This window comes from Electrophorus electricus, chromosome 16 (genome assembly GCF_013358815.1).
Source record: "Electrophorus electricus isolate fEleEle1 chromosome 16, fEleEle1.pri, whole genome shotgun sequence".
Classification (NCBI taxonomy): Eukaryota; Metazoa; Chordata; class Actinopteri; order Gymnotiformes; family Gymnotidae; genus Electrophorus; species Electrophorus electricus.
In genome coordinates this window covers 14,247,893-14,265,392 of record NC_049550.1, presented here as the reverse complement: position 1 = coordinate 14,265,392, position 17,500 = coordinate 14,247,893, and the positions used below count along the sequence as shown (strand labels likewise).

General features: G+C 44.7%; 2 protein-coding genes and 1 long non-coding RNA gene across 7 annotated transcripts in view; all 3 read right to left on the bottom strand.

Annotated features, from left to right (window-relative positions):
* Window positions 1-990: 990 nt before the first annotated feature.
* Window positions 991-6,091, bottom strand: golga7ba (golgin A7 family, member Ba). 2 transcript variants are annotated; one of them, XM_027031619.2, is made up of 5 exons: window positions 5,986-6,091; window positions 3,925-4,050; window positions 3,261-3,413; window positions 2,112-2,213; window positions 991-1,960 (listed from the first exon to the last, which is right to left on the bottom strand). In XM_027031619.2, the coding sequence occupies exons 1-5, from the start codon at window positions 5,995-5,997 to the stop codon at window positions 1,880-1,882; spliced, it is 474 nt and encodes a 157-aa protein (XP_026887420.1). In that variant the 5' UTR covers window positions 5,998-6,091; the 3' UTR covers window positions 991-1,879. The 2 variants fall into 2 exon arrangements, with proteins under 2 accessions (XP_026887420.1, XP_026887418.1); XM_027031617.2 differs by lacking the exon at window positions 5,986-6,091 and adding an exon at window positions 5,272-5,977.
* A 357-nt stretch (window positions 6,092-6,448) lies between these two features.
* zfyve27 (zinc finger, FYVE domain containing 27) lies at window positions 6,449-14,493 on the bottom strand. 4 transcript variants are annotated; one of them, XM_027031623.2, is made up of 15 exons: window positions 14,303-14,493; window positions 14,058-14,197; window positions 13,487-13,719; window positions 13,289-13,359; window positions 12,800-12,986; window positions 12,495-12,590; window positions 12,246-12,358; window positions 11,990-12,129; window positions 11,850-11,921; window positions 11,706-11,726; window positions 11,339-11,359; window positions 9,947-10,088; window positions 8,461-8,507; window positions 8,265-8,346; window positions 6,449-7,899 (listed from the first exon to the last, which is right to left on the bottom strand). In XM_027031623.2, exons 3-15 carry the CDS (start codon window positions 13,717-13,719, stop codon window positions 7,832-7,834), a joined length of 1,293 nt encoding a protein of 430 aa, XP_026887424.1. In that variant the 5' UTR covers window positions 14,058-14,197; window positions 14,303-14,493; the 3' UTR covers window positions 6,449-7,831. The 4 variants fall into 4 exon arrangements, with proteins under 4 accessions (XP_026887424.1, XP_026887423.1, XP_026887425.1 ...); XM_027031622.2 differs by lacking the exon at window positions 14,058-14,197; XM_027031624.2 differs by lacking the exons at window positions 11,339-11,359; window positions 14,058-14,197.
* A 185-nt stretch (window positions 14,494-14,678) lies between these two features.
* The window catches only part of LOC118242651, a 4,055-nt gene continuing 1,233 nt past the window's right edge, over window positions 14,679-17,500 (bottom strand). The window contains exon 2 of the long non-coding RNA XR_004776991.1: window positions 14,679-17,439. This is a non-coding gene — a long non-coding RNA (uncharacterized LOC118242651). The remainder of the gene's footprint in view (window positions 17,440-17,500) is intronic.

Below are 17,500 nucleotides of genomic sequence, written 5' to 3'. Positions count from 1 at the left end.
TTACAACATGTAGACTGGAGCAATAAAGCTGAAAAAAGTCTCAGGATGAGGTGTCCTGGAACAGGCCAAGGTTTACACTTGATTCCCAGTACATTTGCACTCTTGGGAATTTCAGCACACTCAGTGCCACGTGTAAGCCTATCAGAGCTTCTATTCCATAAACTGATGTTAGTTTATACCATCTCACAGCATTTCATTCTGCGTAGACATCAGTCCTGGTAGACATCCGTTCAAACATCTCCTCTGCAATGTAGTTTGAAGTAGACACCAGGAGTTAATGGTTCAGTGATGTTTGTGTTAGGATCTTCCCAACTGGACAGCACAGGAGAATAAGGAATGTGGTGCCGCTGGATATCTTTTTTCTGTTAGCGTAGCGTAGCGTAACAGCAGAGGTTTCCTGCCCCACCCCTCCCTCATCATCAGCTCAACACCCTCCCGGTCCGGCAGCACTGCATCGACATTCCTGTCATCTCATAGAATCCCGTTGATGACAAACCTTCTTGGTGGGGGCGTTTTGTTGTTGATGGTTTAAGGGTAACTATAAATATCTGAAATTACAGAAATGACTTTCATCTCAAAGAAAACACTTATCTTGGAGAAATTACTTATCTTAGAGAAAATACTTCTTAGAGAAATTACTTATCTTAGGTACATTTTTCAAAAGTGACTTGATTGGATATTGGTTTTTGGACTGGACTGCCCGTAACCATAGAAATGAATCCATCTCAGAAATAAAAGTTTAACTTTTGCGGAAGTAATGTTCGATATGAAACTCAGCACTTCCTCTAGAAATTCTGTTTCCTCAAAATGACGGCATTTTAAGAGCAGTTCCACAAAGTTACACCGTTACTGTCAATGATTACATGCAAGGAAACGGTTTCTTGCCCCATTAAAAAATCTTGAAATCTTACTGCCCACAAAAAGAAAAATTAATTAAAAAATATACTTAGGACCTTAAGCTCTGAACAAACAGGAGACAAGCAGTTGTTTAACCAGAAGATGTGTATTTATTAGCTTTGTTACACAAAACAAACAAGCATAACATTCTAGCGAGTGCAAGTTGTATGAAAAACCTATGTTTGCATACATATGAGCCAATTATCTCGTTAAGGAAGCTCACTAACGATGGTTTAACGAGGTTCTGGCTAGTGGCAGTATCATGACACCACAGAGGTCAGTTTTGCCTTTGGCTTTTTGGCTACAGTGGCACAGCATTGGCAGTGGAGACTCACGTCCATGAGATGATGAGATGCTGAGATGGAGAGGCGAGGTCGATGTGTAAGGGTAAGAATGCTGATGGAAGATTTTGTTTTGGCTTTGTCTCTCATCATAAATAAACCCAAAATCAGCTTTCTTACTCTGATACAGTATTGCTTCTGATGTGTGAAATTGTACCATCCATAGATTAATGCATATCTATTTAGTTCACTCATCTGAAAATAGTTTTACAAATCATTTTAAAATGGGAAGGAAAAGTGCAAACACGTTCCCCAGTGGAAGACTCTCCACTCTGCTCTGGGTCTTACCGACTGCTACATACAGCAACACTGAAATAGATGGGATCATTGCATAACCGTACAATGGACGTCTATGTGACTGTGTTTAAGAAGGCTGGCGACTGGCTCATGGCCGCTGCAGATCTAGACCACCTGTTGCTCTGTGTGCCATAGTGATAAGTTGGGGAGCTGGAGGAGTCTGAAATGTAGCTCTGCGCAGTCTGGCTTGGTAGCTCACATTGTATGCAGTCACACGTTGTTTGGTCAGAAACGAGAGAAGTGTTTATTCATGTGTGTAGGACAAAACACAAAACGTGCAAGTGTGTGTGTCTGAGTGTGTGTGTGTGTGTGTGTGTGTGTGTGTGTGTGTGTGTGTGTGTGTGTCATCGTCCGCTGCTGCTGGTGGTGCTGCTGCTAGTGCTGGACCCACTGGAGCTCCTGTCTTCATAGATACTGATCTCAATCTGACCATCAGCATCAAGGCAAAACTGCCACAGTACACACACACACACACACACACACACACACACCCGCACGCATGCACGCGCACACACACGCACACACACACACGCACACACAGACACACATACACATGCACGCATAAAGAAAGGATACAACTCTCATCCCCCTCTCTATAGGGTCAGTAATGAGTAGGCCTCTGGGTGCATAGATCTTCTCATTCTGCTCTTGTATATACCGTGAGATCTTTTTCAGGACCTAATCACACACCACACACACAAATACACAGAACTTATTCTCAAATTCATAAAAACCCAACTTATATTATTAGATATATATTATTGTGTATGAGTATGTATGTGACAAATAAACCAAACTTGAACTTGAATTGGGGAATTAATTAATTAAACGGATGCTTAAATAGCTTATCGCCAATATTTTCAGTGTTTCCACTCAGCTTCAAAAGTGGAGTTTTGTAAACACACACCAGACTCAGACACAGTCTCAGTATTTAAGGCTAGGCTGGAAACATACCTGTACAGTCAGGCATTTTATTAACAACTTCCCATCTTAGGTAAAGGTGTAGATCTGGGGGTCCTTGGGCACTGAGAGTTCTGGTAAACTGGGATGTTATGATGTCACTTCACCTGTCTTCTCACCCAAGTTTGCTGACTGAGAGTGGCGGAGGGCCGATGTTCCAGGGTGCCTCATGCTTGTACTTCCATCTTTGCACATTATAGTTCCCTAATTTACACACCCTTGTACCGGGACATGCCTAATGATCTATTCTCTCTTTCTGCCGAGGTACACCTACTCCTGATGTCATGACGTTACTAAGCCCCAACCCGTCTCAGCTGCCATGGCTCCTCCCACCACCCCAATGGCCCCTGCTGTAGCCCACCACACCTGCACCCCAGCCAGCTACTTCTCTGATGTGGGATGGGTTTTGGATACATGCACACCATCAGGACCAGACTTGGACTTCTAGAAAACCGGATGAGACATTAATTGTTTATGTTTTCAATGTTATTATTATTTATTTATTTTTCTCTTTCACTACTTATTCTGCTCCTCATTGTCTACATTGTTGCTATTGTGGTGTGCGTTGTCGGCCAGAGGAGGACGGGCCCCCCCTTTGGGTCTTGGTTCCTCTCGAGGTTTCTTCCTCGTGCTCTAGGGAGTTTTTCCTCGCCACTGTCGCCCTTGGCTTGCCCACAGGGGGCTTGGACTCAGACATGTGTAAAGCTGCTTTGTGACAACAGCTGTTGTAAAAGGTAATATATAAATAAATTCGACTTGACATACCTTTTCATAGCGTGTCTCCATGCAAAGAAAGATGAGGTAGGCGGTGATGCAGGCGAGGCAGCCCTCCAGGTAGGCGTGGCCTCCAATCTTCTCTGCCTCTGCATAGTAATTGTTCAGTGTCTTCACTGTGTCTTCAAACAGAGTTTTCTCAATCTGACCAATCACATAACAGATATCAGTTCAGCCAGCCCATCAGCACAATGTATAAAAATGCAAAATGAAAAGGTATGTCAACATCAAAAATTCACACAGCATCACTAGAACAGCATGATTGACAGTCTTATTAGTCATATGACACTAATGTACTTCTACAGTGTCTACCACAGTGCCAGTTTGTATTGGAGTATCAGCAAACATAAATGAAACTGGCATTCTGTTTCTCGCTCTGTCTTTTGTGTCTCTATAACAGCGATCCTCTGCTCTAATGTTTTTAAATTCCTTGGTAGAGATAACACAGTTCTAATTTAATACCCATTCCCCAGAAAGTATGTATGTGTGTGTGTGTGTGTGTGTGTGTGTGTGTGTGTGTGTATGCATATGAGTCTGTGCGTAAAACTCTGGGGAGTTTTAAATCCCTGAATACAGCAGAATGCTACCAAAACAGAGCACATGTAAGCTTATTCAGATATCATGTTCTCTTTTAATGTTTCTCTCTCTCTCTTACCCTGCTGTCCAGTTCAGAGGGGAGCTTGGTGTGGAACTTGCAGACTGTGCCCTCAGAGTAGTCTCTCTGGATGAAGACTTTATTGGCCAGAGATGCACTCTGTCTCAGTTCCTGCAGGTTATGGAACTATAGTGCACACACATATACAAAAAAAAAAAAACCCAAGGAGTTTATATGTTAACTTCGATGCTGAAGAAAATATGTTTCACTATTTATTCCAGCCATCTGTTGAAAGTCCCATGCAGCAGGGTGAGTAGCAATGGTGGAGAGTGACAGTGAGTCTGTCTTTTTGTGATAGTTCACTCTCTCTTACACACAAACATGCACACACACACACACACACACACAATTGTACCTGACCGCCCAACAACTCCAGACATTCACAAGTGCTGCAACATCCTTTTCAGAACCGCTGCCATGTCAAACCGGTCCTAAGCATGTGTGAATGAACTCTCTGACCTCTGGCCCCTGACGTGTCGGGTTGCCCCCGTGCAGTCCGCTGCCAAGGTTCCGTCCTTACTGTGGCCCTCGATAGAGGTCGAGACGGGACTTCGGTTAAGCGTGACCGTGCATTTTGTAAAAAGCTTCCAAATAAAACTGAAGTAATTATGGTCCGATTGTAAACGTCAGGCTCACGCAGCGACGTCGTTCGTTGATTAATGCAACAACCATTTAGATAATTACACTGAACCAAACGAGTCAGGGAGCCGCCGGGTGGAATAGCAAACAGGATTTGTAGGCTGATGAGAAAACTGAACGCTCCAGACCGGTCTCGGTCTCTCTAGTGTGGTTCCGTTTCTAACCTGAGTCTCCGTGTCGTGTCGTGACAGACTCTGTGGCCCATTTATATACGCTTGACTAATTATGTATACCCCGACGAGACGAAACGCAACGCGTGTTCCGTGGCTGGGCTGAACTGAGCAGACAAAGCCACCGTGAGCCAACCACTTACCGTAACACATCCGATCGATAGTGCAAATGCACGAGCAGTATTTTTAACATCTAACAAATACAACATTTTTAAAAAACAACGTAACTATATTTCATGCACAAAGCTAAAGATCAAAATGTATATCAGGGAGATAATATTTGATTTTATCTTTACGCTTGTAGGTTATTTGTGTTTTTAATATAAATATCTTGTATGATGATAAACGCAACGAGACACTCCGGAGACCCCTTTCGTTGCGCCATCAAGGTTACTTCTTGATATCGGACATACTGTGCTCTTTAAAAATAGCTTTAAAGGAAGTTATGTGACCAAATACAACTAAACTAAAACAACATATAAGTACTGAGAGGGCTCCAAATGTCACTTCTGGGAAAAGAAATACGAAGGCGGCTTACAGACTCGTGGCAGTAGGGCAGCGTGCTTCTACCGATCGCTTTCCGCGGTCCTGAACGCATTCCCGACCTCAGTTACTGCCCGCCACGGGATTTACGATTAGTCCCCAAAACGGAAGATCTTTACTTGCTTCGAGCAGAGAAAAGCTCGGCGTCGCGAGCACTGTGGCTTTATCCGCTCTGACGTCCCAGTCGTCCGCGCATACGTAACCGCGGCCCCCGCGCGCCAGAGCCCACCGGCTGCATACCGGTACGACTGAGCTCGCGGAGTGCACGCGCTGGTCGTAAAGGAGCGCTAATGTCTGAGACCGTCTAATGTACTAATTACGCTCGCTTCTGGTAAACAATAACGATCGGCGTCGTCGAATTGAATCATGTTAATGGTCCCAAGGCAGACATATTATCAGTATTGTACCATGCTTTGGCATGCCGTCCGGCTACGTGCAGCAGTTTTCGCACGTGGGAAATTGGTTTATTATGAATAACAAGCCGGGCTGTTCGCGTTATGCAACCGCGAGCTTTACTGCTAACGGGATCAAACGGCTACTGACTGCTTTGACGTCTTCGCGCGGCAGGATGAGACACGTTACAGCTTTTACGCCCGGCGCTTCTCATAAATCAGGCCAGATTTGCAGGGCAAAGAACACTTCACCTACGCTGCTGCCACGACATCTCTCTCCGCACCGATCACGAACTTGGAGCGAAGAGCCCCCTTACCTCTGTCGCCATGTTCGCGTACGGACGCGCGGAGTGGGGCCCGCTCGCCGGGGTCGGTGTGTCGGGACACGCGACCGACGCGCCTGGTGCGGAGGACTGACGGACAGAAGCGGAGGAGGGAGGAGCCGGAAACGGGAGCAACGATCACGGTACAGCGGGAGGGCGCGTCGGGGGCGCGTCGCGGCTGCGGTCGGGGCGTCTGCGTAGATGGGTGCGCTCGGCAATGTGGCGGAGGCGTCGAAGGATTCAGTTAACGCTAGTAGAGCCGTTTCAATACAATAGCGAGGATGTCATTAAAAGATGACATTAGTCACGAACATCTCGGATTTAAAACAACCGTATCCATTTAAACTGTGCTAAATATAAAAAAAGATGTTTGTTTCGTGAAACGTTTCGTTCGAACAAAAGTAGTTTGAATTTAGACGTAGTAGCAACACCTTTATAAGAAAGATTACAAAGATTATTGATTTTTACTATAACTGTTTATTGAACCGATGATGAAACAGCACAAGACCTAAAGCTAGCTATAGAATTAGGCCGACTGGGTTGAAGGGTCGAAGAAATATTTAAATTTGTATTTAAAGATAGCTATATTACAGTATACCTATCATAAGGAAGAATGACATAAAACAGTTACGTTCAGCTCCATCTTAAAAACAAACAGAAAATCAAATTAAACACAAACTAAAATCCAAAAAGTATAAATAACTAATAGCAAAACCGTTTATAATCAAGTATCTAAAACTTTAAAGATCAGAATAAGACTTCAGCAATATAAATTAAGGAATAACAGAAAAATAACAATAATCAACCCGTAGGCCTACAGTGAACTGATTTAGCAAACACCGACACGATAAATCTGTAATGTACTTAAAGCTGCGATGAGTCATTTAGGGAATTCCGACTGACAGATAAAAACAACCACCAAAATCATCAGCCGACAATGACCCAAATAAGAAAGAAAAAAGGCTGTACAGAATGTTTGTACTGTTTGGGGATATAACTTCTAGTAACTTCTCAGAGTAACAGAACTAGCAGAATATTTACATTTTCTTCACGTATGAAAATGATTACACAGTCATGAGCTCACCCTGGACGGCAGCAACTTTCAGTCTCACACGCTTACAAAGTCTCCTTCAACAAAACATCTTGAACATGAAAACTGTGAGAAAGCAACCGCTCCTCATCAGATAGAGAATATATTTGCTCATGTTCGAGCCGCTGGAGGTTTAGGGAGAATACGAGATCAGAGAAAGCTGTGGAACCTTCTGTGCAAGTCAAATAAAACTGTTGGTACCTCAAACTCAAAAGGTCCTTTTGTTTGAGGAACAGTCTTCGGAATTTCCTCACGACACTATCAAAACAGCGGACGTCGATTCTCAGGACACGACATCACAGTAATAGCTTGGTGATTCTAGCACATGACGATGTAAGAGTGAAACCAGGATTTGATCAGATTTGCGGCTGATTAAAACACTGCAGTACACTTCTACCCCAAGATGAAGAGGTCCAGTCATCACAAAAGTGAAACACCAAACCCTCCAGCAGATCCAACATGCTGCACGCGGCCAACTAAACGCCCCGGTCGCCAACCGGTGATCGAGCTGCAGGGTTTGGTGGGCGGCAGCAGCCGGCGTACCTGCGCGTGACCTCGGCCAGAGCTGAACGCCGCCGTGGCCGCGGTAGTAAAAGCACTTCTGGCAGTAAGGGCAAAGGTCAGGGAGAGAAGGGGGACGGCGCACAGCCGTGAGTCAGAACGCACGGGCCTCCGCCCGCCGCTCCTGTCGCCGAGGGGATTTTTGGAGCGTTGGGACAGAGGGAAGCGGCTTATTATGGGGGGTGGGTCCTATTTGCCGAGGAGCGAGGTATTGCATGGGCCGCACACAAACACCGTCTCCCTCTGGGCCTCCGGCGCTAGAGAGGGGGAGAGAGAAAGAGAGAACGAAAGAAGAGGTAGAAAAAGGCAACACAAAGTAAAAAAATGTAAAAAGAAGATAAAGTGTCATTTAGCTACTTTCTTCACTGCTAATAGCACTGGACGACCACAGTTTCAAAGGATGCCACTTGTGTACCTGTAATGTCACAACCCTGTTTTTGTGTTACATGTTATAAACTAACATACCACTATTATGTTTGTGCCTTTGATGACAGAATCCAATCAAAATGGCAAAGTGTCATCATGAGTCGCGTGTTATGTTATAAACCTCAGAAGATGAGCAGTGCGATTACGTATGTAAGCGTGTGGCCTAGCGTCCGTGCGGGAGTGACGCCGTGCGCACCTGTGGCTCCCATACTGGACCTGAACACTTTGTAAGAACAGCAGCGTGAGCAGAAGATGACCCCACAGTTAGTGCAGTACCTCTGCAACAAACATTCAATACACATCAGCAACGTTCTGCCAGCGATGTCACAGCAACATTCCAACAACTGTGCGCTGGGTGTGGCCGACGAGAGCACTGATGGCAAATGGCATACCCGTTTCTTTAACACAGAGAACGCACACGCACAGCTGGAGCAGTTACCTGCGAGGCAGAGAGGCAGAGAGAGAGAATTTGACATGGTAAGACGAAGGGATCAATTCATTCCCACTGCAGCTGTGATGACAGAATAAAGCAGCGTTATTGGGTGACTAAGTGCGTTAACAAACACAGTGCCTCCAAGTGGTATTCAACGCCCTGCAGATTTTGCAAATTCAACAAGTTGCAAATAATTTAGTGCCTTCAAACTTTGAACAAGTGTAGCATGTATTAACAGATGCCTAAATATTACAAACAAAAAGTACAAGTTCAATTAAATTATAATACATTTTAAACATAAAAATTAGGGTCAGTTATTATTCAACCCCTAGGTGTAGTATTTTGTAGAACAACCCTTGTTTGCAATTACAGCTATTAATCATTTTTTATAAGACCTGATCAGGCCAGCACAGGTCTCTGGAGTAATCTTGGCCCGCTCCTCCATGCAGATCTACTCCAAGTTGTCTAGGTTCTTTGGGCATCTCTTGTGGCCTTTGATCTTGAGCTCGTTACACAAGTTTTCAGTTGGGTTAAGGTCAGGAGACTGACTAGGCCACTGTAACACCTTGATCTTTTCCCTCCTAAACCAGGCCTTGGTTTTCTTGGCCGGGTGCTTGGGGTCGTTGTCCTGTTGGAAGATGAAATGACGACCCATCTTAAGATTCATAATGGAGGAGTGGATGTTTTTGGGCAAACTCTCCAGGTAGGTTGTGCTATCCATCTTCCTGTGGATGCGGACCAGATGGGGGGGCCCCTTGGCTGAGAAGCAGCCCCACAGCCATGATAGGCTGTCCAGGCCGTGGAAGGTTAACAGTAGTTCCATAAGCTTTCCACATCCGGATGATGCTCCCAACGGTGAAGACAGGTAGGCTCAGCTCCTTGGAAAGGGTTTTGTACCCCTTGCCAGCCTTGTGAGCCTCCACACATGGCCTTGGAATGCTCCTTAGTCTTTCCCATGCTGACCGTGTATGAGTGCTGTTCACTTGTTTGGGGAGGGTCTTTTATAGTCAGAACAGGTGGGAAAAAACAGAAAATAAATCCAAGCATGTGAAGCTCATTGATCTTAATACCTCAATTATTTCTTAATACTTGAGGGAACCAAACAGAATTCTGCTGGTTGACAGGTTGAATAATATTTGACCCCCTGGTAAAAAACAAAAAACAAACGAACCCAAAAACAGAGAAATAATAAACAAACATTCTTTTTTGCTGCAGTGCATTTCACACATCAAGGCCCATCTACAGTCAAATTTCAGATTGCTAAGTTAACTCCAAATATGTAAACCTGCAAAATCTGCAGGGGGTTGAATACTACTTGGAGGCACTGTATATGCCTGAATGAAGAAGTGAATGAATGAGAGAGTCAATGAGCGTGTGAGTGAATGAATAAGTGAGCAAGTGACAGGATGAAAGAGACTAAAGGAGCAGGTGGAGTGGAGTCTTACCGGTGGGATTGGTGGGTACACGCTTGCGCAGTTTCTCAGTGAGCTTGGACACTCTGCTGCGTATGGGTTCATTCCTGCTCAACAGGCCGTTATCAGACACGGAGTCATAATCAGACCCACCCACGGACACCTCCTCATCATCCTACCACACAGAGAGAGAGAGAGAGAGACCGACCAACCAAAAAATAGAGGTGGGGGGGGGGGGGGGGGGAAGAAGCAGAAAAAACCAACTTTCAGCTTTTATTCAGCCAGGGCAGTTCACACACTCAGAAGGAAATGAGTCGTACTGCACCCACATCCCCACGTATGGCACCAAACATTAGAAAAGACCTGGGACAAGTCCCTCAGGACTCTCCTCCGGCTGGTCGTTAGGGGGAGGAACCCACACACTGGCTTCCTGAAGATGGCCACTCACGAGCACCGCCTACCAACACTCCCACAGGACCTGGTACGAACCCTCTACCCAACACCGCGACCAACTGAGAAGACAGTGTGAGGGTTCCTTTCACCTGATGGACGTGTATGATGCAAGATCCATGTGACGAGCTTCATATGCAGCGGGCAACATGCAGGTTTTGTTATTTTACTCTGCTTGACATTTCAACATAAAATAAAGAAATTCAAGAAAATACAGGGGGGAAAAAAAACAAAAAAAACCACCCCAGCCCACTAAATATGAAGGTATATGTTATTAGGATTGACTCAGTTTATCTAATACCATCCAATTTAAAAACAAATATAGCAGCAATTAACTGTAGACACAAGAGATAAAACGTGGGAACCAATAAGAGCCCAGAAGTGCCATATTACCAGGCGAACACCACGGTGAGTACTAGTCAATACAGTGAGGAAAGACTTGAAGAGGTGTGGTTAGAACACCCAGAGCAAATGACTGGTGGCATGGGAGGGGCACCTTATGAACTATGCGTCTCCACAGGGCTTTGGACAGCCCATACACTGCTGGCCACACCTATATTCAAAGTGGGGCGGTTACGCACAGAAATGCACCAATCCTATGCTTACAGGGAAATTACAACAAACATGGCAGCTATTTGGAGAATCATACATGTTCTATTACATTCTGGAATGTCAAATTTAAAATAATTTTAAAACATTACACCCAATTGATGCATTCACACAAACACATGCACACTCACCAATAAAAACCTGAGGCCAGCAAGGTTCACCACAATCACACAGACAGCCCCATTCACAGTCTCAGTATAGAAATTGGTGTACATGCTCAGAAGAGTCAAAATAGAAGCGTGCAAGTGACCACTCAACCACACACACACACACACACACACGTGCAATAGTGCAGCAGTTCTTTGCAGTTTAACAGATGAAGTGACCTAACTCAAAGACCGTCAGACTGCATCACCAGTTACTTACCACAAAAGACAGCTGTGCTTCCTTAGAGAGGAAAGCAAAGAGGTAAGCCATGTAAACACACACCCACCCACACACACACACCATGCAGACACAACACAAATCATCTAGCCATTTTGCTAGACGCGCACACACTTCATGATCAACTACTTTGTTGTTGGAGTGGTGGTTAGTGGCTACTGGTCATTAGTACTGGTGACTGCCTACCAGTCATTACCAGTAACTAAGAGATACTGGTCAGAGCTATTAGCTGGACGTGTTAACACTTCCTCTATAAAGCCTAATACATTAGGTGCATGTTTCCACTCAGACTGCGATACTCATAGCGATTGTAAGGTTGAAGTGCTCCTCCATAGATGGAGCTACTCACCTGTAGGGCCAGCTGGTTTTCCTGATGCGTCCAGACAGCAGAGACAGGAGATCAAGTCAGACAGAGCGTAGATGAGAGAGAGAGAGAGAGAGAGAGAGAGAGAGAGAGAGAGAAAAAACAAACATGACAGACATCTTCATCTACCTCTATGGCATCTTTAAACTCATCATCAGGCTCCGCCTCTTCGGCCTCTTCAACGCTTCCTGGTGACAGGTCCTGCAGAGAGATAACAGAGAGATTACTCCCTCATTCCACTTCTCTCTTTCTCTCTTTCTGTGTCTGACCTCCAGGCTGGGTGGTGTGGGGGTCTGGTCTGGTAGATTGCCCAGTTCTTGTTCACTCTTTTCCAGCTCTCCCTGTGTGGGCGGGGCAGGGGGCGGGGCTAAAGACGGGGTACGGAAGAGCTCCTTCAACTGCAGCACAACTGTAGAGGAAGTGAAACAATAGCTGTGTCCCTCAAAAGTCTACAGCCAACATCTGTGTCAATTAACCTGCATTTTTCACCTGAATGAGTGCATGTGTGTGTGTAAACTGACTGACCTCTGCAGAAGTTTCTGTTCCAGAGGAAGAGGGCACTGTTGATCAAAGACAAACTCCAGCCCACAGGAACGGTGTACAGCAAACAAACCATCATCAGGAGAAAACCATAGAATCTGCACATGTATGTACGCACACACAACCAGGAAATTTTAAAAATAGTTAACATTTTTGTACAAAGAAATCTTTATTCCAATCAAGATTAAATAAAGTGTGTACATGATCTTGGGTGTGTGTGTGAGACAGACTTACATAGAAGAGGTTGTATGACTCTCCCAATACAAGATCTTGTACACAGACTCAGCACACACACAAGCTTGACTCAGGAGCTCATCCAGCTGCTTCAGTCTGCAGCATGTGCGCACACGCAAACACACACACACACACAGTAAGGTTAAATTTACCACTCCAGATATTCTGCACCTTCCCATGTCTGGTTTCTTAAACATAGCTAATGTTTAAACATAGGCCTCTTTGGCCTCACCAGCATGGATGTCTTTGACCAAAAGCATGGCTGTTTACCGTCTTCGATCTAAGACACCAAGACAGATACTCACAGGCCCTTGACCTCCAGCATGGCTTCCTGGCGGCTCATGTGGACGGTCTGAAGCTCTCGTCGCTGCACGGCGTAGTGCCTCTTCTTCTGTGCCACCGTCTCACCGATAACACCCTGACATCGGTCACCAAAATAACCCAGTGCAGCTGGGACGGAGACCAACAACAGAACCACAGAGAACCAAGCCACTAGAAAAGAAAAAGAAAAAAAAAAAAGAGAGAGAGAGAGAGAGAGAGAGACTGTCATCTACACATCCATTATTTCAGTGGTCTACGTAAGCATGCTAACTGCTTACAGCCTTACTGAATAAATAAGCTGAAAGTAAAGACAAGCTTGGAACCCACACATTAAAACAGCCTATAACATCCATCTGACTCACAACACAATCTGTTCAGACAACGATGCGGCACATGGGCAGGGAACAGTCTCAGTGCAAACCCTGAGTCTCTCTACTGGTGTGTGTGTGTGTGTGTGCGCGTGCATCTCTCACCTTCACTCAGGGTGATGAAGAGCATGTTCAGGAGGACACAGCAGAACAAAGAACAGAGAGGCATTCTCCAGCTACACACAACAAAAAACACACACAGGTTTGGTGGAAGCTGCAGCACAGAGAATGTATCCAGGATTAGATTTCCAGCAAGTATTGCTATTGTGACTATTACTGATCCACTAGATTTAATCCACTCACCCAAGCAGGCAGCGCAGTAGCTCGACCGCATCAGTGACTGGCTCCAGAAAGACGGCCATCCGCTTGTAGGAGACCACCATGTTAAGGAGATCTAACGTCAACGGTCGGGGGCTAGCTTGCTCGGAGCTGGTGTCCGAGGACGACGGATCTTGTGCCGATAACTGGGTGATCTCTGCTCGGTCCCCACTGCCCTGCGGAGACTCCTGGCTGTCCGCGGCCGCCGCAGGCTGCATCTTAAGTTACAAGACGCCGTTAAGAATAAGGATGATTACGGTCCGTTTAGCCTGGAGGCCAACGGAGAGCTACACGGTGTGGTTTAACTAATCAGATACTATAGATGTAGCTCGCTTTGACATTAACTGATAAGGAGCTTCACTGTTGGATTAAAAAGATCTTAAAATGGCTGGCTAGCCAGGTTCTTAAACACTGCATCGTCATTAATAAATAACATTGCCTGTGCAATGACAACACAAGTCGATTAACCGTATTTACAGTGTAGCGTTATTTAGTCATGCGGTGGAGTGGCAGGTTGTAGACTAACAAAGTACGACATGCGAATTTAATCACAGACTGGGGGGAAGTCAAAGCGTCGTGAGGACGAAGTGCTGCATCTTCTGAGCCACTGAAAAGCACAACAACGTCGGTCAGCTAGCAAACAGCCACGAAAACACACACAACCGAGGGACGGACAGTCCCCGCAGACATGACACGCTGCATGAAGAAGAAACACACGCACCGGTGTTTGTTCACTTGACATTTCGTGACATTAGTGATAGCGACTTTAGCGAACATAGCTAGCTAGCGAGGTCCACTTACCTTTCTTCGTATTTTATTTTATTTTTTTTACTTTTCACACAGTCTGAGAGGCTATCAAATCATCCCCCATGTGAGGCCCCCCGAGGTGGATGAGGGGCGTTAATGGTGAAACAAATCCACTCGATATTCCTAAATAAAAATTCCCAAACTCTTCGATAAAATTTGGACGCTGTCTAACTACTTTTAATCTTCTTCCGCTATACACAGACCACGGTGCCGAGCACAGAGAACATTGGGGCATTGCCAGGCTTTAGAGAAGAGTGCCGATGGAGTCGTTTTAGTCTCGGCTCCGTTTCTGCCACATTGTTCATTGTTTTTGAACGTTAAAAGTTTTCTGACAATATGTGACGTTAATGATTAAAAAATTCAGACTACGTGAGATGAGATACCTTTATTGTCACTGTTCGAGTACAAGCCCGTGGTAAAGCTATAAAACACGTGTAGACTATAGAATGTAAGTAAAGAAAAAATAAAGTAAATATATACATAAAATGAAAGAATAGAGTGCACGGCTGGGGAGCAAATTGGAGGGTTGTTGCATAGTACCGTTTATTGCACTCGAAGGGATGGTATATAATAAGTAAATTAAATGATTGCACTCAATTAAATGATTGGACAAGTAAACAGATGTGAGAGGGGGTGGGAAACCATATTCAGTATAATACAATCAGTGCCGTTAGGTGTGCATTGCTCATAGGTCAGCATATGTAGTCGTCTAGATGTGGTAGTGTGGCTGAGCTCCAGCACAGTTACAGCCGTGGTGCTATTTTAAAAGCGGGGAGTGAGTAAATGTGTACCCAGTGTGTTACAGTACCGGGGTAGAAACTGTTCTTTAGTCAGGCTGTGCTAGCACACGGCGGGGCTTAGTCGAGTCTCCGCGGATGTTCATGGCACAATTCAACACTAGGTGTCGCTAGAGTATAAACCAAGTAGGTTTCTCAAGCGGTCTCTGCTCTTCGGTAAGGCATAAACACACCTGTGCGCCGGTTCTGATCAGCATCGTATTACTATGATCAGAATGAATATTCAGTGTATCGCCCTACCAGCTCTACAATTTGAGGGTGACTTTTGGGTTACGAAGCATCTGGGTTTAGTCAGCGGAATAAGACGGGTAACATTCTGTTAGCATAGTTTAACAACAATGATTACAATAAATTAAACTTATATAGTACCCTTCACAAACCCAAAGACGCTTTACAGTTTAGAAAAACAAAACAAAACAAAGCTTAAAAAAAACGTAGGAAGAGGAAAATGTGCCGAAGAACGAGAAGAACAGTCGCAAAGTGGGTGAAAGAAAATTCCCTAGCATTGGAGCAGTGGCACTTGTGTACCAGTGGCATAAGATCTAGGGAAGGGTGAGGGAGCGAGACTATGAAGCTACAGGTAGCCGGTGTAGCTGATGAAGCCCGAGGGTGATGTGCGCAGGAAGCCTTCTAAAAGTGAGAGCCCTGGCAGCAGAGTATACTGAAGCCAGTTTAGCGATATGGCAGGAAGGCCATTCAAGAAGGACTTACAAAAGGGTCGATATGGGAGAAGATGAAAGCATTTATCAGCATATTGACGACGGCGTTACTGGGCAGATGATGGAGGCACATTATGTGGTGCAAATGATGAAAAGAAGTCTAATTAAGTGATGAGTATAAAATGATGCCAAGGCTTTTACTGTCTCTGGTGTGATAGGAATACTGTCATCATTTACAGGGAAAGTGGAGGATGCAGAAACCAGTGACTTATGGCCTGTTCACGTGACCTCTGTTTTATTAGTGTTGACTTTCAGATAGTTGCTATCAAGCCAATCTTTTAAATCAGGAAGACATGATCTTAGAGACTGAGATGGAACCATATAGAGCTGATATGATCTGATATTGATGGGAAGGGGCGAGGTGCAGAGCTGATATAGATCTGTTTGAAGAGTCATCTGATGACACCAGTAATACCTACTATGACTTAACAGGATGATCCTCGAGACAAAATCCAATCCAAAATTTAAACGGTTGTGTTTTCAGGTTAGCTGGAAGGCCATTCAAACGGGAGTTACAAAGGTTGATATGGGAGAAGACGAAAGCCTTTATAAGCATATTGGCAACAGCGTTTGTTTTCAGGTTAAAACTTAGATGGAAAACTTAGAGCTCACTATAGTAAATGTCCTGACACATATGCCATAGCCCCACAAACCAGAATGTCAAGTTTAGGAAGCAAAACAAATAAACAAACATAAAAAAACAGTTTGTTCCATGTGACAAACAGAAACATGCAGGGACAGATAGGGAATGTCATGGTCATGTCTCCTCGATTTAGTAGCCTACTGCGTCAAACAATCCAATAAACGGCCAGATCCTAATAGAATATTTGGTGTCTTTCCTTTTGTCTCGGCGTATTGGATTTGAAATGAAATAATGCCAATGAAATAATGTCAGTCACAGTGTCGTTAAATGAAATGATGATGACGTCAAAGAGATAATGATTATGGCTGAGATATGGTTTAGTTCAGCATGTCACTCCCCGACTCTGAGGAGAGTCCAGCCTTCCACTCACTTCCAACTAATCTGAAACTGAGGTTGCTTTTTTCAATGACAGGAAAGACTTCTGTCCAGAACTCCAAACCATTTAATTGCCTGTTACCTGGCAACCTATAGTTCCTGTGGAAAATGATGGCATAACAGCATGGCCACAACTCAGTTCCAGAACATCCCGGCGCCTACTTCATAAACATTCACCATCGGCTAGCCTGCTAGTACAGAACATACAGGGGCAAGCAGATGATTTTTAGTCTAGGACCAGGAGAGGTAAATATGATTCAGGTGTGGCTCCACAGTCTTGAGGATACAGCTTAACAGTTCTCTAAACACAACCAGTGCTGACATATGTGAAGAGAGAGTGTGTGAAAAAGAGAGACATTTTTTCTTAGTAGAATCAATTTATGAATCTATAGCTACTGACTGAGAGGTTTACATTTGACAGTTAAAATTTTCTGTGTCCTTGTGGTTTTGGAAACCCAAGGAAATGAAGATTGCTTGGTCGTGTAGGAGAGAGAGCATATACTGTAGCTTTCGATGCAAATCCGGTGTGGATCTGATGCCATTCAGCCTTAAAGCAACTGCAGAAACTTGGCCAACACCAGCGCATTCAGAGGAAACCTAGAAAGAGATGAAAATCTGAGGTCTCTCAACTGTGCGATAGCTATTTGTTTGTTGTCCA

Coding starts and splice junctions, on each gene's coding strand:
- golga7ba (XM_027031617.2), bottom strand. CDS start 5,331: ATGCGTTCAGGACCGCGGAAAGCGATCGGTAGAAGCACGCTGCCCTAC. Junction 3,414..3,924: donor CCTCTGAACTGGACAGCAGG/GTAAGAGAGAGA, acceptor GTGATTGGTCAG/ATTGAGAAAACTCTGTTTGA. Junction 1,961..2,111: donor TAGAGAGGGGGATGAGAGTT/GTATCCTTTCTT, acceptor GCTGATGGTCAG/ATTGAGATCAGTATCTATGA.
- zfyve27 (XM_027031623.2), bottom strand. CDS start 13,719: ATGCAGCCTGCGGCGGCCGCGGACAGCCAGGAGTCTCCGCAGGGCAGT. Junction 10,089..11,338: donor AAGCACAGCTGTCTTTTGTG/GTAAGTAACTGG, acceptor TCTGTGTGGTAG/GATGATGAGGAGGTGTCCGT. Junction 7,900..8,264: donor GTCCAGTATGGGAGCCACAG/GTGCGCACGGCG, acceptor CCCCCTCTCTAG/CGCCGGAGGCCCAGAGGGAG.